This window comes from Pecten maximus, chromosome 5, assembly GCF_902652985.1.
Source record: "Pecten maximus chromosome 5, xPecMax1.1, whole genome shotgun sequence".
NCBI lineage: Eukaryota > Metazoa > Mollusca > Bivalvia > Pectinida > Pectinidae > Pecten > Pecten maximus.
The window spans coordinates 23,343,816-23,368,839 of record NC_047019.1 but is presented as its reverse complement, the minus strand read 5'-3'; the positions used below and the strand labels follow the sequence as shown (position 1 = coordinate 23,368,839).

Sequence of the window (25,024 nt, the reverse complement as noted above, 5' to 3'; positions counted from 1 at the left end):
ATTGGTAAACAAACAAACAAAATCTAAATTCTAGGATGATTTACAATTAACGTTGTGGACAGGATTTCACTTTTTCTAATAAACATGGATTCAAATAATTTTTTATGTTTTCATATAATTATTACATATTTCTATACAAATGGATTGTGAATGAACATGGTATTTTTTTAAAAAATACACTATGAAATCCGCCGAATAAAATCCTGTTCGGACTAACAACTAATCTGCCCTGGTTAGGATACAGACCATCATCAGTTATCTCCCTTGACAAAATGTTCGCCTTGAACGTATACATATAAAGAAGGGTAAAAAAACTTAATCAAACCATTCCCTTACCTTAGTTAAAGAATCTGCCAATTCTAACAATACCATAATCGTTATTGTTTTCAATTGCACTGATGTAGACGAGCCAAAAGCTCAAGAAACTGACAGTCCAGCCTCACACAGCTCCCGCCATATGTCTTGTTGCAGCTACATCAACTTCCTGTCGATCGCGAGTTCCCGCGGTTTTTTGGCTGTGGGAAGGGAGGCAACGCTCATAGCTTAGTGTTTAATTTGATACTATAGATATAATGTCAACCGTTTGCCGGTTAGAAATTTAGCGTGAAATTATGTTCTCTGTGTTATGAAGTGCCCAATAGGTGGCGTGATGACCTCACCGCGTGTTACCCGTAAGTGTACGTGTCATCAGAGACGTATGTATTTAATGTTTACATTAATATAAAAAAAAAATGTGAGTTTTGGCGGAAATAGAATTCAAAAGATTATATTAATTTCAGAAATGATATGCATATACAAATGTTTTGGTAATCAGTGGTACGGGGAGGAATCTGGAAGTGTATTCAAAACGAATTAAGTTTATGATCAATTTATATAATCAAATGAAATCCTTTGTTTGTAGGACATACATGTTTTATGTCCATATTGTTGCGTAGAAAATTATTTGTTACATAAATCTGTCGAAGTGAAATACATTTCTGTATTTTGTGTTGTTTATCCCATTGGATAATTGAATGGATAACCCGAGTTTCCTTTGGCCCTAAAATCGGACATCGGGCATACATAGTCAGTGTCTTAAAAAATATAAGCTCTATTTGGGTGAGGGTAAAGAATGATAAAAGTGGCGAGCCTTGCAAATTGGTGAGCCACTTTTGTCTTTCTGTCTCGAGCCAAAAATACAGCTTATATTTTAAGACACTGACCATATATTCTTTTTATCATGCAACAGTCATCAGAAATAAGCATTTCTATGTAAAACGGTATCAACAATGTCCCAAATATGTTCGCCTTTAGTTAATTGTTGTTTTACTTGGAAGTAGGTAAGTCGAATTGACGCACGTGCAAAGATTCTAAAATACAGCTGTTTTCCGTCACTGCCGTAAATGCGATGACAGTTGCAGGATAAATTTTAAGGGACAAATATGACACTGGATAAATACAACACATCAGACATCTGTGTACGTACAGAATGTCAGGCGGTGTTCGGCTAGAGGAGAGTCGAACGCGTCTTCATTATTGTATTAATATACTAGACACAAATAAATTAGCAATTATCGAGCAATATACATTTGCTGCCGCCCCTCGAGTTCGGTCAAATTAATCCAGAGACTCATCCTGAATCAGAGAAGTACAACATTGTGTTAGACATGATTTTTTCACGTTATAGTGTAAAGATAGAATACAAGGTAATTATAATCATTTGATTACATTCATAACTGAAAGATTTAGGACTTCCTTTAAACCACTAGCAACTCATAGCCAATAAAAAGCGACATCACTACCAACAGCAACTTATAAATTTGCTACAAATGTTTGTTTGTTTTTGTTTGACGTCCTATTAACAGCCAGGGTCATTTAAGGACGTGCCAGGTTTTGGAGGTGGAGGAAAGCCGGAGTACCCGGAGAAAAACCACCGGCCTACGGTCAGTACCTGGCAACTGCCCCACGTAGGTTTCGAACTCGCAACCCAGAGGTAGAGGGCTAGTGTTAAAGTGTCGGGACACCTTAACCACTCGGCCACCGCGGCCCCTTGCTACAAATGCCATTCCAGACCTTATCGTAGTGTTGATATCAGCTATTCTTGTTAAATACGTTTATATTTCTCTGATACAATCAAGTTCAACCATGTTTCAAGCCAAATTAGTTCTAGCCATGTCTTCGAATCACAGACCTAAATAAGAAAGGGTTCTGCTGCGAATTTCTCAGGCTACACACACCTTTTCATGCCGGTTTTAAAATATTCAACGGGGAGGATGATTTTTAAAAAGAGCCATGATACATGTATTTACCGCAGGAACTCTGTGAATTTCCTATACTAGGAAAAGGATACATGTATAGCGTTCACAGGTTAAAAACGTGTTTTGAAGTAACCGCAATATTCAACGTCATCCCTTTTCCCATGCCACAAACCAAGGGTAGTTGCATGGATAATTGTTGAGAGTTTTGCAGCAGATAATTAATGTTCATGAAATTTCAAATTCGAGAGAATATGTCCTCTCGGGATATAAAGGATGTCACTCTGGTAAAGAGAAAAGCACGGCAGTTATTCCAACAGTGCGACCAGGGGACGAAATGACCATTGGCTCCGTCTTCTAACTTTACTCGCCCTCTCACAACCACATAAACTCTACAAATACTACTTCCATAACTATAATTTACATATAAACACGGTTTCATTAATATTTACGAATTGAAGACATTATTTTGCCATATGCGTGCAGTGACTAACAAGATAAGTCTCCTTATAAAAATAAAAATCACTTTTTTTTTTCAAAACGACCCGCAAAAGAAAGCAGATTTTCCCGTGGTTAAACTGGTCCAAGAAAAGGCAAGCAGACGCATTTAAGACACCAACAGAGATGGCATACATGTAAGTGAAACATGTTGTAATAATATACGATTATACGTACTCTTTGTGCCTGCTGATATGTCATTGAATTAAAAGGATAATGTTTGTGAAACTTTTACTAAAGTATTTTTAGAATTTATTGCAATGTGTATACCTTCTAAGTAAGTCATTATCAGGCCAAATGACATGCCTTGGATGACATCGGCACTGGGAAAAAATAAAAATGGTTTGGTTTATTTTGTTTAACGTCCTATTAAAACCTATGGTCATTTAAGGATGTGTCAGATTTTGGAGGCGGAGGAAAGCCGGAGTACACGAAGAAAAACCACCGGCCTACGGTCAGTACCTGGCAACTGCCCCACGTAGGTTTCGAACTCGCAACTCAGTGGTGGAGGGCTGGTGATAAAGTGTCGCGATCGGGACACCACAACTACTCGGCCACCGCGGCCCTTAAAACATAATTGGGAATTCGTACACTATAGGTTACGTTAGATAGATTGAAAATCGAACCGTTTTCAAGATATTCAAAATTCAAAAAGATTTGATAAGGTAAACAGTAAAAAAAAAAAAAAGGATAGGCGTTTATTATTTTTTTTTATAAAATTCTCAATGATATTATTTTCCTTCAAATGCTAAAAAGCCTATTGGAGGTTGATTAAGTACAGGTTATTTCACCTATATTTGTCAATGTTTTTTTTATATTTAATGCCATCTAAATGTAGTGCCAAAACGTTACAGATAACTAGCGTGAAAAACTATGGGAACTCCCGATGAAATATTTGTTGGAATTCATAGGAATTTAAAAATGTCACGAAAAACATCACAAGAGAAGAGACATTAATAAAGAGGAAGGCATCGTGCTCCACTGTTAAACCCAGAAAATATATACAGCTTTGAGTGACCGAACGGCAGATAGTTTGTTTCCACTAACTTGTTTATGAATAGCTTCAGGTCGTGACCATGTCAGACACGTCCACCAAGCTAAAGACCCCTCGGCTACCACTACCGGGTACCGACTGGATGGTCAGTACTGGTCATCTCGTGGTCATCACTTATCCGTATCTATTTCACCTTGCAGTAACGCTGGTCCTGTAAATATCAAATGCGGTAAGTTCATATTGATCATAATAATTTAAACTATTAAATCAATTTCTTATCTAATTTGTTCTCTGATAAGGTTTATCAATTACGGTTTTAAACAATCTGACAAATTTCTGTTTTACATATATATATAACTACGATGGATTTCAATATTTAAATGTTTAAATAATGGTCATTTGGGTTTTTTGACAAAGGGCGTGAATGTGATATATGTATATTAATTACATTTGTTTTAATTGAATGGTTATTTACATGGTAATCACTAACATAATATTTATTACATGATGTATCATCAGGAATATCCGCCATGTAAAAATGCTTTCATGTCAAATGAATTGTTTGTTAATTGAAAGTTTTACCGTGCAAGTAATTGTTTGGTAGTAGGAAATTTAACCGTATAACTTGTTTTAGAGTAAAGTGTCTCCATTCAAATAAATTATTCGATGACAGGAAATCTGACCATTGGATTAAATTGGTTGACGGTAGAATGCTTGACCATGTAAATTGATAGATTGGTAGAATGGTGTCTGAACATGCATATATACATATATTGTTTGATAATAGAAATCATGCCCCCCCCCCCCTGACTATGAAGTTAAATTATCTATGTTCGAAAATCTGACCCTGAGCATGCATTGATAATATTGCACTAATTTCTGTCATTTCTATAACGGAAGTATCACACATATGTACAGTTTGCTAATTAACGATAATTATAATTCTCACACACTCACATTAACGATAATTGTAATTCCTGCACACTCATATTAACGATAATTGTAATTCCTGCACACTCACATTAACGATAATTGTAATTCATGCACACTCATATTAACGATAATTGTAATCACTGCACACAAATATTAACGATAATTGTAATTCCTGCACACTCATATTAACGATAATTGTAATTCCTTCACACTCACATTTACGATAATTGTAATTCCTGTACACTCACATTAACGATAATTGTAATTCCTGTACACTCACATTAACGATAATTGTAATTCCTGCACACTCACATTAACGATAATTGTAATTCCTGTACACTCACATTAACGATAATTGTAATTCCTGTACACTCACATTAACGATAATTGTAATTCCTGTACACTCACATTAACGATAATTGTAATTACGGCACACAAATATTAACGATAATTGTAATTCCTGCACACTCATATTAACAATAATTGTAATTACTGCACACAAATATTAACGATAATTGTAATTACTGCACACAAATATTAACGATAATTGTAATTACTGCACACAAATATTAACGATAATTGTAATTACTGCACAATCACAGGGATGGAAAAAGGACAGTAAACAGATATTCATATATTTTCCTGATATTTTTTAATGAATTTCCATTAAAACAAGTTTGTATTTTTTTTTTTTTTTTGAGAAGCATGCGCAATTCGGCGGGAAATGACACCATGGAACAGGATTTAAACCCAGTTATATATACACGTATTATCTTATAAATACATTATCGGATCAATAAATGGATGGCCAATAATATATATCAAGGATGTAAGAGCTTTATACAAAATTGAGACCGTGATATATATTGCTTTCTTCCCAAAAAGATTTTTGGTAAATTGTAATACTAGTAATAACAATCAATTTTTTATTTCAGAAAGGATCACCTGAAGATTGATAACGTTGAAGACCAGGGTTCTGATCAAATCCGATCTAAACAAAAATGAGATTTCGATTTAGTCGGTATCTTAAAAGACACACATTGTTACTGTTGACGTGTACAACCATAGTACTGTTTTTCCTGATTGAGTTTCCCCCAAGGTTCCAGAGTGATAGCAGTGATGATGTCTTAGCTAATTCGGGACTGAACTCTGATGAAATCTCAAAAGTCAAACATTCTGTTTCTTTTAAAACAGATATTAATCTCTACGAAGATCCTAACTTTGTGCCCGATTTTACCCAGGACTTAGATCTCGTTAAATTGTCTGCATGGGGGTATAAGCCTAAAGAGTCGTGGCACCAACACTACCAGGACCTGTTTAGGAAGTACAACATGAACTGGACCAGCAACAGCTACCCAGATATAAAATGTGATGAAAATTTCAAAAAATCTCTCAATGAAAATATGGACGTCATTTCAAACTATCCACTGAATGTGCCCGAGAAATACATGAAGGAATTATCCCTAGACGAAGCCGGTATTGAAGAACTCTCAAAACCAGTGTTGAACCCAAGCAAATATCCCGTATTTGTGACTGCCGCGTCGTCAAATCATTACAGAGAATCTCAAGGAATGATAAAAACTTATCACCGGCTCCTTAATATCCATCCTGAACTAAAACTGATATACTTTGATATCGGCCTTACAAAGGCACAACAAACGGAATTGAAAAGATACTGTAAATGTGAAGTAAGGATGTACGAGTCAGAAAAGTATCCTCCTCATGCTGCAGAAAAAAGGAGTTTCGCTTGGAAACCAATTATAATACAAACAGTTCTGAAGGAACACGATTTGGTGATGTGGATGGATGCTTCTGTAGTTTATGAGGGAACCTCACTGGATGAGGTGAGTCTTCGTACAAGACAAAGGGGAATTCAGGCAATGCATGGCGCTGGAGCAGTATGTGAAAGAACGGCGAAGAAAAGCTTCGACTTCCTCAAAGAAAACCCTTGTCTGTTTAATCTACCAGAAGTTGAAGCTACATGGATTGTTATAAGCAGGAATAGATTTACATTGGAGTACATCATGAAACCCTGGGTTTCCTGTGGTCTCTCGTACAACTGTATGACTTTTAAGAGTAGCAATTTCTATCTGGGATGTCTCGGGAGTACAAAATTCCACAGATGCCATAGATTTGATCAATCAATATTAGGTATTATAATTAACAGACTTTTCCATAAACAGCGGAGAGTAGTGGAATTTGATGTGGCACCAATACTTCATATTCAACGAAATGTGCATTCAAATTATTTTGAAACACTTAAAAATCAGAAGTAATCGCAATCTTCCAATTGTACCAACACATATGAACATTTACCATGTAATGCTGTTGAATTGCGAAATATATGTGTTGTTTAATGTTGCAGTGTCTCATCATGCAGTTGTATTTATAATATATTAAATTATTTACAAGAAATTAAATTAATTTTGAATACAACTTTTATATAGTCATTTGTATTTAGCTATTTGATTAAACAATTAAACACTTGTTTGATTGTATTTATTGTCAATATAAATGCAATCTAGGTGACATATCAATAGAATGGCACCTGTTAGGGCATAATAAACAGTATTAAGTTATGACTGACTTTCATAGCATTATTCGCCGACAGCGAAGGGCAAATATAAAATACATGTGTACATATTATATTTAGCGTAATACATATATATGTATTCATTGAAATATAACAATTATTCAATACATGAGATTATCCGTACATCCTTCGGGACATTTCTGATAAGTTTTTGGTCATATTATATGTAAGTATATTTTTTTGCAAAACTACATCGAATATTTTCAAATGTTCCTCTTGAAGTACAATGAAGTATTGAGATTCCCATTTATAATTTTATTATCAACCAAGATAATAGTTTATGAAGACATATATTTATGCTGTTACATTTATATAACGAATAAAGAATATTGACAAATAAGACAAAACACCTTTTAACAAAAAGTTATTTACCTCAACAATCGAACAATGTATGATCAAGCATTGAAGGTTTAAAGTGTGTTTTAGATTGATTATAGCTTTGGTTTTGTATTGTGTGTATATGTAATATAGTTGTGTCTTTCATGTCAAATGTAATAATCCATAGTATTTAACCAGTGTATTTGGGCCTTCAATTATTATACTACGGTATAAATCTGCACCAACTACAAAACACATCACCGCCTCTCAACAATGATAACGAACTATGCAATCATTACCATTTTGTCAGTATTAAAGTTTTTTTTACAATTTGTCAGTATTAACAAAGTCCTTCACAATTGCTCAGTATTAAAAAAGTCCTTTACATTTTGTCAGTATCAACAAAGTCCTTTATATTTGTCAGTATTAACAAAGTCCTTCACAATTTGTCAGTATTAACAAAGTCCTTTACATTTTGTCAGTATCAACAAAGTCCTTTATATTTGTCAGTATTAACAAAGTCCTTCACAATTGCTCAGTATTAAAAAAGTCCTTTACATTTTGTCAGTATCAACAAAGTCCTTTATATTTGTCAGTATTAACAAAGTCCTTCACAATTTGTCAGTATTAACAAAGTCCTTTACATTTTGGAAGTTTTAACAAAAAAAAGTGTACCTCACTGTTTGGAATTACGATGACGTAATCTATTCCAGGAAGAAAAAGCGCACTTTCTAGGTATATGGATGTGCCCATACAGTAAACAAACCATGCCAATTATCGTGAAATATAGCCACTATTTACCTAACAAACAGTAAATGCTGTATACAGCAGTTGCTAAGTTTCATTAAGCAGCGGCTCTGAATGTTTCCGGAGAGACAGATTTTACTCTGAATTATAAAGTGATTTAATATTTACTCGGTTATAAATTTAGTATACACCGAAAAAGTGTAGTTATAGTGTAAAGTCAATGAATAGACGGGATTCGATAATGAATTACCAAGACGATACATTTGATAACAATGTCTATTGTCATGTTAAACGCTATTCAGGTGCATGTTGTATTTGCATTAGTTGATTTAAGGAAAACATCTTAGTGAAGGAACATTAAAGTTTTGTAATGCATTCCCATGGAAAAATTTGAGTTAAGTTTCTTTAAGATACGGAATATTGATGATAACTGGGACCAGAATATTACACATCTGGCCCCTAGCATGATAGGTGTTTTTTTGTTTTTGTTTTGTTTTGTTTTCAGTCCTTTTAATCTATAAAAAAAAGTGCTATTGTAACCACTCATTTTAGATTTCTGTATTTCCCATTAACATTTACTCTCTGTCGTAATGTATTGCTACGCGGACGTCCTGGACGTCCTTCCTAACCAAACCTTAATATACAAATGTGGACAAGTGACAGACAGCCGGGAAGTCTCTCCGACCTATCAAACGTACCGTTACTACTAGCCTACAGTCGGGAAGTCTTTCCGACCTATCAAACGTACCGTTACTACTAGCCAGGGGCAGCTATTACATATCATACTTAGTCTTAACGTGTAAATCTAATCTTTATGCTAGAGGACATTCGGTTACCATGACACCATCAATAATAATTGGTAGAACAGGTATTTTTAAATGAACACGGTATTCGTCTGATAACATGATATTGCTGTATAAAAAGCATATATCTGTTTTCGTTCGTTGGAATACCATGCGTGATTTTAACACAATGCATCATCAAATTTGAATAAGCGAAGCAGGCATTTCTGAGGTTATAGAACGGTTGCAATTTAGTTATTTGTAAAAGAGTATAAGGCGAAAAGAAATCCATGGCAAGTTTCGTGATCTATGGAGATTTTTTTCGAAGGTTTCCTATGTTTTTGTTAACAAGATTTACAATATTTATTTATTGTTATAAAACATCAGAGAATATCGACATTTGAAACATTCTTACTTTCTAATTACGATTTATTCGTTCATAGTTTGTTTGGTTTGTTTTTGTTTAACGTCCTACTAACAGCCAGGGTCATTTAAGGACGCTCCAGGTTTTGGAGGTGGAGGAAAGCCGGAGTAGCCGGAGAAAAATCACCGGCCTACAGTCAGTACCTGGCAACTGCCCCATGTAGGTTTCGAACTCGCAACCCAGAGGTAGAGGGCTAGTGTTAAAGTGTCGGGACACCTTAACCACTCGGCCACCGCGGCCCCAAAGTTCATAGAGACCATTGAACATATATACAAGGAGAATAAGATCGTGTGTTTCGGAAGGGAAAGCGTCTTCTGATTTATCGACGACATCCGCAATACAGATCCAGATTAAGTCAAGAACATGGTAACAACGGAACCATTAAAATGTGAACAACCATTACACACTCCTGACTTTATCTATAAAAAAGATAATTAACGATGAGATCGTGAATATAAGAAAAAATCTGACAATAGCATTTTATAGGCTTGTTATCAAAATGGAAGCGAATGGTTAAATGGGGTAAGAGATGGACAATTGGGGATGTAGATAATAAATAAAAGTGAAGAAGATAAATTTATTCTTACATTGATATATAGATGTTAAGATGCAATGTATCAAGAAATATAACTATTATGGTAGTCCTAGAGTTCCATTTTAAATTTATTCAATTTATGAAATCGGTGATAACAAAAATATATCTACCAAAATGTATCAAAGCACGCAGTGAGAAGATGGTACTATGATCATATTGAAATGCCAATTCAATGGGTGTGGCAGATAATGTCAAGTTCGTATCGGAAATTCACACTGTATATATTTACACATATATTCACCTTCATATTCTAACTGACCAGCCGGAAGGGAAAGGCTTCACTGACCAGAGGTAGATGAGCCAAATGCTAACAAACTATTGAAGGATTTTTAATTGTCATGTTACCGGCAAAAAACGACACCATCGGTATAATTTTGATAGGAATTGATAGTTATTCTTGGACATCGGCCTTGTACGCTAAGTGGATAAAACAAACGACAAATAAGCTTGCCATACAGACATTGAATGGTATCATGGTCAAACTACATTGAGCCAGCCATTTGTTTACGAGTAATAGGTTCAAAGTAACAGCTAATAATTTCTTAAAACAATAACCAAAGCTTCACAAATACGGGTACTACGGTAAGCAATCCTGTTCAAATCGTTTTAACATTTTTACTAAAGTGTCAGATCAAATACAAAACAAAAATTTTCCTCGTGAATATTTGTGATAATTGATAAACAAACAGGGAAAGGTATATTGGTAAAAAATAGCGATTTCGAAGACTTGGGTGTTAGATGTTATAAAAGGTTCAACAAACCTCACAAAAACGGCACAATGACCTTCAATTTAAACCCATCATATCTCATTTTTAATCCCTAATATAACAGGGAATTGAATTAAAACTGATAATTATTAAAAGATATATACTATTTTGTTATTTAATGTACAGCGTGTCAATTGTAATTTCGTTTGTAGCTAAACTATTAGTGTTACAAAAAGACCCGTTATCTTCATTTGCGTATTACTGCGGTATGTAGCACATTAAAGTCCAAATAGCTGAGGCTATGAGGCACACAAGATACATTGAAATATATCTGTAATATACGTCACTAGTTCATACATTTTAAATCGAGAGCAGATACATGAAGTTTGATAAATACAAAACATTAATTTATACACAACATACAAGAAAAGTAATAGATAAAATTCGAATATGATTTATTACTTTTAGATTCCTCAGCAACATGAATTACAATCTTAATTTTGGCTCTTCTTGGGGGCTACTCACCATGTTGTATACATTTACTAAAATATAACCATAACTTCATATTAAAAACACATGATCCCATTAATTAATTTTGATATAACCTGTAAAGGTAGTTATTATCTGAATGGGGAAAAAGAATTCCCTGGAATTCTAATGGCCAAACGAATGAATTGTGCTGTGTGTATAGCAACCATGAATGAGAGCCCCTAAATGTTGCCGTTAATGTGTTAAACATGTCGTGATCTTATGTTTCATTTACCACACCAGTACATGTAATGTTATATCTTGTCAGACTCATTACATATATATACGTGTATAGTAACACGGTATATGATTTTTTAAAGAGTTTTATTTTAGAATATTTTATTGCGCAGTCGGGTTGGGAGAGGGGTTATCGTGTGGTGCCCTTTCTGTGTTATTTTTATGTTGTGAATTTCTGAATTAAATGTATTGAATACATCAAATTAAGCATTTTCCTGGTTTGTCTTTTAATACGAACCATTAATATATATAAATGCAAGATATTACATATCCATCAGCTAATGTTGAACAGGAACAACACATATAGTCCGTCTGTGATTATGTAATAAAAATAACTGTTCAATCGAAACGCTGTGTAAGAAACCATAACTATTTATCATGGAAACAAATCAAGTGGGTTTGACAGATGATCCCAGGACAAGATCAAAATACTGAAAAAAACATCACCAATTATCGTAAACACGCTCAAAAGTTTTCGAATCAAAATACTGCTCGAGAATTATACCCTACCGAGTTTCAAAGAGATTGGTGGAAACCCGAGATTATGCCAGACGTGCGGACGGAGGAACACCCATATTACAGGGGAAAAACCCATTTTGACGGGTGTATTAAAGTGACTTATCATAGGTTAAAATATAGAGTAACCAATCTTTTAATGGCTTGTTGAACCTCATAGGGACGGATAACTATATCACGAATCTAGAGGTCAAATTGACATTCATTTCATACTCCAATCCGACACCTATGTTAGTCACAAATCTTACCCGGAAGATGTAGAATACCATCTGTGTAGGTACCTATAAGTCATGTGTACGCGGATTAATGATTGATGGGCGGCCCGTGTCCCCGGGGGCCGAGCACCCGTGTGAAGACTGGTGCTAACAGCATTATCACGGGAATTCGTACACGGGAGTGTTCATTACGACTTAGCGACAATCGTAACGGCCCCCATCGGCCGAAACGGTGTCGACTAACTGGTCCTACGTCTACAAACCAAGGTATGTAATGTATTGTTTTTAAAGGTAATGAGGGCTCTTTTTATGGCATTTTATTGAATTGTTAAGTTTTATCATTTCGTTCCGTTTCATTTTCCCCCATATCAGTCTCTTCCTATACTAATATCATATGGTAATGGGATCGTCCTTTGTTTTTATAATGACATTTTGTTATAAAATACATTGTGTAAATATATATATTGATATACTAGTAAACAAAAAGCAAATATACCAATGTGTGTGTATATTTTCTATATTATAGTTTTTTTTCTGAGTTTTAGTTATACTTCTTTTTCGTTTTTCCTTTGTCTGGGGATGTAATGTAAGTAAAAATAAATCTGATATTTTAAAGGACTTATTGAACAAATCAACAGATAAACGGATCAGCAAATTAACAAAGTAATTAGCAGGGTATTGGTAAAATGTTCCTGTGTATATGTCGGTAATACTAATCACGTTAGTACGATGTGACTTAAATCACTTGTTGTCAGATGCTTTTACAAATGCTTACCAATTTTCAATAATTATTTTTATTCATTTGTTGACTGTACCCTACCCCCAATCCAGTGAGTTAATCAACTGTTATGCGATATAAAAATGTAACGTATGAAATATATCTTAATGCTAAATAAAAACATGTTGATTTTTTTACACAACGAGTACACTATCATGGCTCGAATAAAATCGCTCATAAAAAGTAAATCGCCTGTGTCCAACTTTTACCGACCTCCTGCAGAAGGGGGAAAGGGGGACCAAGGTATATAAATAGATTGTCTCTAGAAATAAAATGAGTATCTCGATATATAATGAGAAATCTCGGCATATAAAGGAGGTATATATCGGCATGAAAATGTGTTGTCTATAATAATATAATGATTATCTCGGCATATAAAAGGATATGTCGGTATAAAAATGGATTGTCTATATAATAATATAATTATATATCGGCATGTAAAGGCGATATCTCGATATGAAAATAGACTCTATAATGATACGATTATCTCTGTATATAAAGGCGATATCTCGGTATTAAATGGATTGTCTATAATAACATAGTAACTAACTCTGTATATAAAGGAGCATGTCTGTATCTAAACGTAGCGTCACTAATGACAATAAAAAAAGATCTTGGTATATCTCTCTAAATTATAGTACTCCTCACGTAAACACAAGAGTATGCCAAACAATATCTTAGGTTTGGTGACATTTTTATGTGAATATTGTTGCTTTTTCTTTCAATACATTCTTGATTATCCGCAAATTTTAGAGAAAAGACATCATTATTAACTCGTTTAGGAAATCATGCATGAATGTAGGTCTTTTTGTGAATTTATCGAAAACATTATAAGGAATTGAGAAAAACAATAAAAATGATAGATATCACAAAATTAAATTACACATGTACGATGTATATGTCCATGAAAACCTGCTGAATAATAAAGTATCGCTTCAATCCTTTTTTTAGTGAGTGCATGGTCTATTTACAGGTGATGTATCTCACGTGAAGAATCACCGAGGAAAATAGTGGCGTGGGACAGACATCCTACAATATGCTCTTTCTCATCCTCTTCGTATTTATTGGCATCAAGCTTGTGTCTTGTTGTCGAAAATGCAGCAAGGATCTGGAAGAGGAACATGAGGAACTGACCTTTGCAAAGGTCACATCGAAAAACTGGTTCAAGGTTCTGGTCTTTTTGCGCATGGTCCTTTTTGTTGTCTGCTGTGTCCTTGGGTATTACTTCAGCTACGGCTTCGGGAACGGAGATAAATGGGCAGACGAGGCAGTGGAGAGCTGGGAACAACATTTCGAAGGATTTCACAATCATGATATAAATATCACCCTCCCAATGGAATGCCATGTGGAGTTTCAGGCAACAATAACGGAAAATCTTGCATACGTCGAAAATTACTCTTTAGGAATCGAGGATGAATGTTTGGGAAATCTGTCTTTGGATGCAGACGGAATAGCCAGTCTAACCAAATCACCTGGTTTTTCAATCAACTCTATCAGGAAGAAGTTAGATAAACCTTCAAAGTATCCTGTTTTGGTGACTGCCGTAACAGAACACTCCTTTCTAGAGGTAGTCGGTCTTGTTGAGAACATCAAGACAGTTCTGCACAAAGCGTTTCCAAAAATGCAAGCTGTATTATTTGATTTCGGATTAACAGTGGAGCATCATAAATCATTAATTGGCAATTGTAGTTTCTGTGATGTTCAGAGCTACCCGGCCAAACAACTTGAAATTTGTGAAACAAATAACAAGAACTTCACTTCCGTACAAGGACCTGGAAAAAGAACGTATGAAAGTTTATACAAACCTGCGCTAATTCAGTTAGTCCTCCAAGATCACGACTTTGTCATGTGGATAAATGAAAGCATCCGATTCAATTCCTCCACTACATTCAAGAAAATTGTCAAGGGCATTAAAGGCAAGTCAATTCAGTTGCCGATGAGCGAGGAAACCATCGAAGAACGCGGCATCAAGGAAGACATGTTTGCTTTACTTGACGAGGAACCATGTCTGTATCAGCAGCAGAATGTCCTAGACACCAAGGTCATGCTGATCAGACGGAATAACTTCACACTGCATGCAGTGATGCGACCATGGGTGGCTTCAGCATTCACGTATATGTCTCTTCCAGCTGAGCGAAGGCGAATCCTGAAGAATGGGACAACGGAAATCGACGAAAAGGCAGACAGTTCTCTCCTGAGCATTATTCTTACTCGACTGTTCAGCATGAATAAACACATCTTTCTTTTCGATTTCCCAGGTACCTCTGGAGGGAGTAGGCCAGACAACAACACGAAAACCACAGACGTCCCAGTTCCGAACAAAACATTTGAAATTCCAGTCAATGACGTTACAAACAGCGACTCGGAAATTGTTGCCATTGGAAACACTATAAATTCCAAACATCAGAAATCTCAGGTTACGATAGATTCCCACAATGAAAGCAATAATGGTACAATTCGATACATCTGAACACAATATTTACACCGGTGAATAAATGGGATTTTATTTTGTATTTGTCTAGGTTTTTTTCAGTTTATGAAACAAATTTATTGGAACTGTATATATTAAGGATTGGCGCCAGAATCTATTTTTGTAAAATTATTTATATGAATGAATTGACTCCATATCACTTTTATTTGTTGTTCTTTGTTTAGTGTCTTCAAAAATTATTATAAAGTACCTTTTCAATTCTTGTCGATACCAAAACCAAAACTTAACCTTTCTACCATACAACTATAATAAATACCGATTCCCCAGGAGATACTCCCTATCCAAGACGATTACAACTGTGAAAATGTTTGATTCATTATCAGGATTTAGTCCTATATCTTGCTATTGTTAACAACCTGCAGTGATAGCCTCCCGTACTCATATGACCAATCTACCTGTTACGTGGACGTTAAACTTCGTATGGATGTAGCCTCCAAAGAATTGAATGTGAAAACCTGGATGATTTATATTTACGGTCGTCAAGTTTTAGAAATTTCAAAATAAATTCATATTTGAGAATTCTTTGCTATACTTAAACCTATTTTTATCACTTTAGTTTTCAAAGAAAGGTACAAATGAATAGATAATTAAAACCTTTCAATGCTGAAAAATGAACACAAAATGGCAAAAACGTGTTTTATCTACCAAATTCGGTTTTATAGATTATTCAGACCAAAAGCAAGGATACAGAGATTATTTCAGAAGTACCAATATCCTCCAGACTTTTAATTTTACATTTATAGTAAAACTTACCTACCAGTATATTTACAGAATATACTACTACCTTGTTTGTGAATCAAAACGCAAAAAAAAAAAATCAATGTGTTCATCAACTTTTAATACATAAGACATTTTATAAGTTATGTCTTCTTTCACCAGCTCATACAAATAAACAGCTATATGATAGTGGTAAGTCTATGTTACATATGAGGCTATATGTTTTATCTACAAAACATAGATACATATGGTATAATACAAGACTATATGTATGAGACATTTAATATATATACACAACAGCTGTTTTCAAATGTTAAAACAGGTGTTATCTAAACATATAAACAAATAGGTTAAATATCCTATTAAAAGTAAATGTTAGATATGGTCTGATAACCATCAATAAATAACAGATATCACAAACATATGCCGTAAACATGTAAACATCGCATCAACCACAATACAAAAACACTTGATGCCTAAGAATGTAGTCATACACCAAACAATTTCATGCATTTTCGATCAAGCAACTTCACAAAAAATTACCATATTATATTTCATAGGGAAATTTTGAATTCAGTGGAAATCAAATTGAGGACAAATTTTTAAATTCCTGTTTCAGGAACTTTTAATTTGAGAAGTTATCTGATGTATATGGCATAAAAAGTCTTGTTGACCAATCTTATTAAAAAAATTTTTTTTTTTTTTAAATTCAAAAAAAAAAAGAAAGGAGTTGGCCTCAGCTACAAGAAATTCAATTAATACTTTGGCTGTAACATGAAGCACTTAATGGTACAGCAGTCAGCATCCTTCTTCATTTTTTATAACATATTAAAGGACTAAAACTTCAATTGACATTAAAGAAAATGATATGGAACTTTAAAAACTGTCATGGGCTGGCATCATTTCATTTTTGGAATTCCTCTGTATCCTCTTAAAACAGACACTCTCTTAACATATCCTGGATTTTTCATTCTTCCCCCTTTTTTAGTTAGAAGCAACATAATATAAGAGGTCTACAGCAAAAACACCCAGAAAATATGTTTAATTAAATCTTACATACCGACACTCTCATCTCGCACAATAAAACAGAAAGACATATACAAAATGTATATAGATCGTCATAAAAACTTCTGAGTAATCATAACAATTCACATTTTACTTTTCAACAGTGAATAAGAGAAACAATGATGGACGGTCATAGAGTTTTAACAGGAACAAGGATTAAACAAGAACTTTAAACCTTAATGCAACTAGGGCCACAAAAACATGCAGAAATAACATTTGTTTTACATACTACGTACAACAATGGATAAGGCAGTCAGGGGACGGACAACTTCAGGGAAGGTACAATCACATCTTATTCAAAATAAAAACAATTACTAATTAATTTTTTGATATGTATCCAAACACATGTAATCACCTGATGTCAGAATGACCACAAATATAATATTTCAAGTGTTTGCCCTCACTTGAAATTATGTTAAAAAGTTTTTTTAATTTAAAAACCTAAAAATTCCTAGTCATTGAAAATGTTCTCTTAAAATCACAGGCACACAATTTCCAGTGCTGAAATAGATGGTGTTTTGAGGTAATATGGCTATTTGAATACAAAAAAAAGAAAGAAAAACAATCAGTATTTTCCCACTCAAACAATCAACTTCCACATTTATAAACTTTAAGATTCTTTTATAAAATTATTTAATTGTGGAAAAATCATACAATTTTCTGATCATAATTTACACATTTTAACTAAAAAAAGGTAACTTGGACAAAATGTTAGAAGCAAAAAATTAATATCACCGAAAACAAACATTAAACAGTTTAAACTTTATAGCAATGCTAAAGAATCTAAATTCTGATATACACAATGTATTTACTTGTATCAGCATAATATGGTTCTGTTTATTTTTTTAATAAGTTTTCAAAATCAATGAGCATTCTTCCTTTGGAAAGTACAGAATCTATTTATTCTTTGAGTATCATTATGGAAAGGGAAAAAAAAGAATTAGCAAAACATGGAGGGAGGGACTAAGACTAAAGACAAAGAACTGTATTCTGTAAATACACAATGTATTACTGGAACATATCTGACAGTTCAAATGTCTATTTCAAAAGTACTTAATATCTAAATACAGGATAGATTACACCATCTACTATAATTATGGCAGATATAAAATAAGAGATCTACTTACAAGTATGTATTGAAGGTTTTTTTTTTTTTTTTTTTTTAATGATAAATGAAATGTTCATTAAGTCAAACACTTTTCATTCAACATTATAAACATCTGAAACATGTCAAATAGTTACACATTTTCACGATTTATAATTTCTCTTTTACTTATTTTCTATCTGAGCATAGTGGATTTTATGCCTATAGTAAATACAACACATCCATACCATATATGTCTAGATATTCTAGGTCCATTTAGTATCACAGAATCGCTTTATGGAATTATACTGTTACATGTACCACAGGAACCATGCACAAAGTTGTTAAGCATAATCATTCCTACCAAATCTGATATCCTTCACACTCCTATTACATAAACCTCTAAATATTGATTATAGCCCTTGTTTAGCTAGCTACATGTACATGAGAATGTCTCGGACAGAAAACAACACTATGAGAATAAAACCTTTTTCTTCATCTTTTCCCTTCATTTCTTTCAAATCAAAGCATCTCTTTAAGATTTTTGCCTGTCATAGAATGCATGTGTAAAAAGCACATGCAAATAAGTGGATTCCACTAGTACTGTACTCCAAAAGGTTTGTACAACTGTATATATATAATTTACATAGTACTACATGAAAGAAATGTTCACATTAATCACGAAAGAAAAGAAAACACTATATATACTGTGTACTAGTTAACATTTGCTATGTTGTAAAAGATGAAATATTAAAAATTAATTTTAACACAAGTTTACATTTCTAATAGTATACTGGTAATGTAATAAATGAAAATTAAAATTGTCTTTAAAATAAGTAGCTAAATATACACTGTATGCAGACATTAGCACCAATCTAATTCTGTATATTTCACAACCATCTCAGATATAGGATGCCAAATCTTAAACCAAATTAAAGGTCAAAAATTGAGATAAAAAGAAATTAAAATATAACTAACAAACCTAGTAACACAAATTTGTTTTGCAAGCAATATAATCTACTTTAAACTTACAACAAATACCCTTGGTACTAGCTAGAGGTGTATTCGGATACATATTCAAATAGATAGTTGCCCTCTCTAGCTCCTGGTCTTATTGAGAAAATCACTTTAAAGTGATGCTATATAGCTCATATTTAATACATAGATTACAAAGATACATTTATATAATCATAATTGTGTAGATATTTCACACAAGTGGTCATGATCAGTGACCTAATAATTTATGTGAACAAACTGGTACTATGACCTAATCATTTATGTGAACAAACTGGTACTATATGTATTTTTAACTGTAACATGTGTATTATTTTGTGTACATGTTTATGCTGATTAGCCAAAAGGCTACAGGCCAAAAAACTATTTAACTAAGTACATGTATTAGGTATAAAGCATTCAAGACAGAACAACTTTTTATATCTGGAAGGTGGGGTTGTATATTGATAGTAATACTTCTTCCTTTTCAATAGACAAGTATAAAAAAACTAATTAGAGAATGAGCAATTTAAAATATGAACTTAATTTACTTTCTTTAGAGCTGAAAATACTTAACTTCAACATGCCTAATTACTTAATGGAAATCTACAAGTATGTCAATATTGAACTTGACTCATTCCAAATGAAAATTTAGTATATGAAGCATAGAGTTCTAATCTATCTCTGGTGATCATCAAAATTGTAGTAAGTTCTATAGCAAACCAGGAGGCATATAAAATACATGTGATGAAAATGAGTCTGCATCATTATTCTTCTCGTGAAAAAAGTGTTTTGACCATAACATCACTATATGTGACACATATATTGTGTTTGATACTATGAGCACACAATTTTGATTAAGCAAGAATGCATTTTTTTCCCTTTTTACTATTTTGATTAAAAATTAAAGTTTGGAAAAGTTCAAAACAGCTGAGGCGAAATTGATACAAATAACTTAGATCTCTTCAACCAAGTTTCAAATCAGACAAACTGTCAGTATCACTAAAATCACTTGGATGTTACCCACATCTCTGATATGTAAAAGCTATATTTAATTCATCTTATTCTCATGACTGTTACTGGTTAAAACTGGGTTTTTTTTTCACTAAATAATGTAATCTGATTAATCTATTATATTTCTTTATTTTCTTCTCTGAAAAAAGAAAACATCAAAAGATTGAAAAAAAACAAAAACAAAATTACATTGTACAATTAAATTGTAATTAAAAGAGATTTTGATAAGTTTGAGTAAAATGAACCATGTGTCTGGTCAAATACCCACATTGATAATGAGCTGAGGATACCAGCGGTCATCTCATGATCACTACTGACCACATCTTCTATGTGTCTGCAGGCCAGAGGTCAAGTAGGGGCCAAAATTCTATCCTAAAGCAATGCAGAAAGTGTGCTAATGTGCTATGCCATATATAACTTTGTTTACAAAAACACAAGTCTCGGCTTTTCTTCTCAATGTTTTCAACAACATCTTTCCTTCATTTCATATTGTACACTGTGTAGCTAACATCACAGTTCAGTCAAATGTCTTCAGGCCTATCATAGTTCAAGTATTTGAAATTGCAACATTTCTGTTGAATTAATTTCCATTACCAAAGTTTTACCCTTAATTATCTAATTTTCCATTAAAAACTAGACTCCTTGTCATACTACACATTCAAGTATTTCCACCTGTACGTCCACCTGTACGTCCACCTGTACGTCCACCTGTACGTCCACCTGTACGTCCACATGTGTATGACCATACCTTGGGTATTCTGGTAGGTCTGTATCCTTCTGAACATAACACTAAACATACACATGTGTATAGCAAATCTTGGCAATTGCATTCAGTGGTGATCCTTCACAAGTCTGACACTCAAATCCTGGCCGAGTTGTTGGAGGTGATCAAAGATTCCATTCCTACCTGGCTAGCACATACATACACATATACTAGCCTAGTGTCTTCACCACTACTGGTAAGTGTCCCCATCACATCACCACACAAGATTTTGAATCCTGTAAAACAAGGGAATCAGATGTAAAACGTTCTGTTTTGTAAGAATTCAATTTTTTTTATTTTCTGAAGAGCAGCAAAGAGAAGCTGTACAATAATAAGCAGTCCTATAAGAGAGCTGATTCATCTTACCTTCATACTATGTCTAAACCAAAGATTCAAGAATGAAAATAATGTAAGAAATCATTTTACCAAGGTCATAAATTAGACTAAAAATTTTACTGAAATATTTCCTTACAATTTGTACAAACATTCCTTTATAAATGAAATGTAAACTTTATTGATTTAAACAACTGCAGAACAAATGATATAAACTGACATTAATCACTCTTGTTGGTCTGAATGAAACCAAGAGAAAACCCACAGGGTGGGGAAGTTAATCCTGAACGGTGAATCAAACCCTGGATGCCTTAGTGAAAGGCAAGTGTACATGTGTTAACACTGTGCCATCTGACCACCCATCATCCTTTAATATAAGGTGACTCTCATCATCTGCCTACCATGACTGTTTTAAATATTATTAGACAGTATGAATGTAAAACTATCATTTAAACGCCATCAGATTCAATCAAAATGTTGTTTTTTCCCCTCTCAAACCACTACATGTACATCATTTAAGTGTGTGACTCATACAGGCTATTTGAACTTATTTCCAGAATCAAATATTTAGAATCCTTACAGGACCTTTCTACCTTTTCCCTACAGTTTAGAAGAGTGTGTGACACCCCACATGCCCTATGTAGCTTTTCCTAGTCTAAAAGTGTGTGACACAATACAGGCCCTAGCAACCTACAGTCTAAAACTGTGTGCGACACCCTAAAGACCATATCTACCTTTTCCAACAGTCTAAAATTGTGTGTGACACCCTAAAGGCCCTATCCACCTTTTCCTTCAGTATAGAAATGTGTGTGACACCATACAGGCCCTATCCACCCTTTTCTACAGTCTAAAATTGTGTGTTACACCCTTAAGGCCCTATCCACCTTTTTCTACAGTCTAAAACTGTGTGTGACACCCTAAAGACCCTATCTACCTTTTCCTACAGTCTAAAATTGTGTGTGCCACCATGCAGGCCCTATCTACCTTTTCCTACAGTCAAAAATTGTGTGTGACACCATACAGGCCCTATCTACCTTTTCCTACAGTCAAAAATTGTGTAACACCATACAGGTCCTATCTACCTTTTCCTACAGTCTAAAACTGTATGTGATACCCTAAAGGCTCTATCTACCTCTACCTACAGTCTAAAATTGTGACACCATACAGGCCCTATCTACCTTTTCCTACAGTCTAAAATTGTGTGTTACGCCCTTAAGGCCCTATCTACCTTTTCCTGCAGTCTAAAATTGTGTAACACCATACAGGTCCTATCTACCTTTTCCTACAGTCTAAAACTGTATGTGACGCCATACAGGTCCTATCTACCTTTTCCTACAGTCTAAAACTGTATGTGACACCATACAGGCCCAATCTACCTTTTCCTACAGTCTAAAACTGTGTGACACCATACATGCCCTATCTACCTTTTCATACAGTCTAAAACTGTGTGTGACACCATACAGGTCCTATCTACCTTTTCCTACAGTCTAAAACTGTATGTGATACCCTAAAGGCTCTATCTACCTCTTCCTACAGTCTAAAATTGTGACACCATATAGGCCCTATTTACCTTTTCCTACAGTCTAAAATTGTGCATGACACCCTAAAGGCCCTATCTACCTTTTCCTACAGTCTTAAACTGTGTGTGACACCATACAGGCCCTATCTACCTTTTCCTACAGTCTAAAACTGTGACACCATACAGGCCCAATCTACCTTTTCCTACAGTCTAAAACTGTGTGACACCATACATGCCCTATCTACCTTTTCATACAGTCTAAAACTGTGTGTGACACCATACAGGCCCAATCTACCTTTTCCTACAGTCTAAAACTGTGACACCATACAGGCCCAATCTACCTTTTCCTACAGTCTAAAACTGTGTGACACCATACAGGCCCTATCTACCTTTTCATACAGTCTAAAACTGTGTGTGACACCATACAGGCCCTATATACCTTTTCCTAGTCTAAAACTGTGCGTGACACCATACAGGCCCTATCTACCTTTTCCTACAGTCTGAAAGTGTGTATGATACCATGAAGGCCTTATGCACCTTATCCTACAGTTTAAAAGTGTGGCACCTTTCAGGCCCTATTTACCTTTTCCAAAATTCTAATAGTGTGTGTGACTCCTTCAAACCCTGTCTACCTTTTCTACAGTCTAAAAGTATATATCTCTTCATGCCCATCCTACTTATTTGACAGCATATTATTGGGTACATACACAGAACTGATATACTGATAAACTAGACCCACTTTGTCAGTACGATCTTGTGGTACCTACCTTTTCCTTCACTCCATCCTTATTTGCATTCTTATCCTTGCTGTCTTCTTTACTGTTTTCCTCCTCTTTCTTTTCTTCATCATCCTTATCCTTATCTTCTGTCTCCTATAAAGCAGATGATTATAAATTAATCTATTCCTAGTGGAAACATTAATATCACTTTATACTCCCATTCCACTCACATCCAAAATAACATCAATGTGGTCATAACCTAGTGTTAATCACTTGATAAATGTTCTGCTTAAGGTTACATGTAATCACTTTCTTTGATTTCTTCCAGAAAATCAACCACAAACATCAATGGTGGACAAAACATTGACTTGTGTGATAAAGTTATTCCATTTAGTCAAGTTGATTTGTGGGTGCAAGTCAATTAGATTTATCATACAATACAGATAATTGCATTAATGTACAATGAACTACATCAATGTATTTCACAAAATCAAAGCAATTTCAGGCATTTTGAAGTTTCAGATGTCTGAAACCATTATCCTGAAGTCTATAAAAAATTGAAAAAGTACCTCTTTTTTGTCTTCTTCCTCCTCTTCTTTCCCCTTCTTTCCTTTCTTATCCTTTTCTTTTTTATCCTTTTCTTTTTCTTTCTTGTCTTTCTCCTTTTTATCTAAATAAGGAAAATTGATTAGGCATTGTAATATTTAACAGATGACTGACACTTTATGACTGGCAAATTCAAACTATTTCAACCCTATATCCCTGTCACTATTTCCATTGTACAACTGCCATCATCCTGATGCCACAAGGGACATGAGGGTTTCTTCAATGTAACAAACACCAACAAATGTGTCACAGAACTTCTGCCTAATAATGTACAGTAACATTAATGTTCTTTATTTTGTACATTCAGATTGATTCAGAAGTACATTCTCAAATCAAGTATATTGATGAAATTGCTCTGACATTGGTGCAATCAGATTTTAATTAATTATTATTAGTACACGACTATTATGTTCCTTTTACTTAATATTTCCTGATACAGAACCTTTGTTTCACCCGACACTAAGACCAACACTCTTTCTTCTAAAATGCACAAAACAGAAATAATAATCCTTTATCGAACTCGGAAAATAACAGTAAGCTATTAAAAGCTATTTTCTCACCTTTCTTTTTATCTTTCTTATCCTCTTCTTCAACTTCTTCCTTTCCTTCTTCATCCTCTTT

The 25,024-nt window shown here is 34.1% G+C and overlaps 3 protein-coding genes and 1 long non-coding RNA gene across 4 annotated transcripts in view; 2 read left to right on the top strand and 2 right to left on the bottom strand.

The window, feature by feature from the left end:
- The window catches only part of LOC117327577 (popeye domain-containing protein 3-like), a 50,930-nt gene extending 49,029 nt beyond the window's left edge, over positions 1–1,901 (bottom strand). Inside the window, exon 1 of the mRNA XM_033884632.1 lies at positions 337–1,901. Coding sequence (XP_033740523.1) covers positions 337–372 — 36 coding nt within the window. The 5' untranslated portion in view covers positions 373–1,901. The remainder of the gene's footprint in view (positions 1–336) is intronic.
- A 1,890-nt stretch (positions 1,902–3,791) lies between these two features.
- On the top strand, positions 3,792–7,683 carry LOC117327575. The gene is made up of 2 exons (XM_033884631.1): positions 3,792–3,955; positions 5,595–7,683. Exon 2 carries the CDS (start codon positions 5,661–5,663, stop codon positions 6,933–6,935), a length of 1,275 nt encoding a protein of 424 aa, XP_033740522.1. The 5' UTR covers positions 3,792–3,955; positions 5,595–5,660; the 3' UTR covers positions 6,936–7,683.
- A 4,756-nt stretch (positions 7,684–12,439) lies between these two features.
- On the top strand, positions 12,440–15,730 carry LOC117327573. The gene is made up of 2 exons (XM_033884630.1): positions 12,440–12,588; positions 14,073–15,730. The coding sequence occupies exon 2, from the start codon at positions 14,136–14,138 to the stop codon at positions 15,567–15,569; it is 1,434 nt and encodes a 477-aa protein (XP_033740521.1). The 5' UTR covers positions 12,440–12,588; positions 14,073–14,135; the 3' UTR covers positions 15,570–15,730.
- Positions 15,731–16,407: 677 nt separating this feature from the next.
- Positions 16,408–25,003, bottom strand: LOC117327574. Its single transcript, XR_004532681.1, has 4 exons — positions 24,367–25,003; positions 23,846–23,950; positions 21,196–21,462; positions 16,408–21,159 (listed from the first exon to the last, which is right to left on the bottom strand). It is a non-coding gene; the product is annotated as an uncharacterized LOC117327574 (long non-coding RNA).
- Between the last annotated feature and the right edge of the window lie 21 nt (positions 25,004–25,024).

Bases quoted from the DNA above. Each gene is read 5' to 3' on its own strand.
- LOC117327575 (XM_033884631.1), top strand. From the start codon at position 5,661: ATGAGATTTCGATTTAGTCGGTATCTTAAAAGACACACATTGTTACTG.
- LOC117327573 (XM_033884630.1), top strand. From the start codon at position 14,136: ATGCTCTTTCTCATCCTCTTCGTATTTATTGGCATCAAGCTTGTGTCT.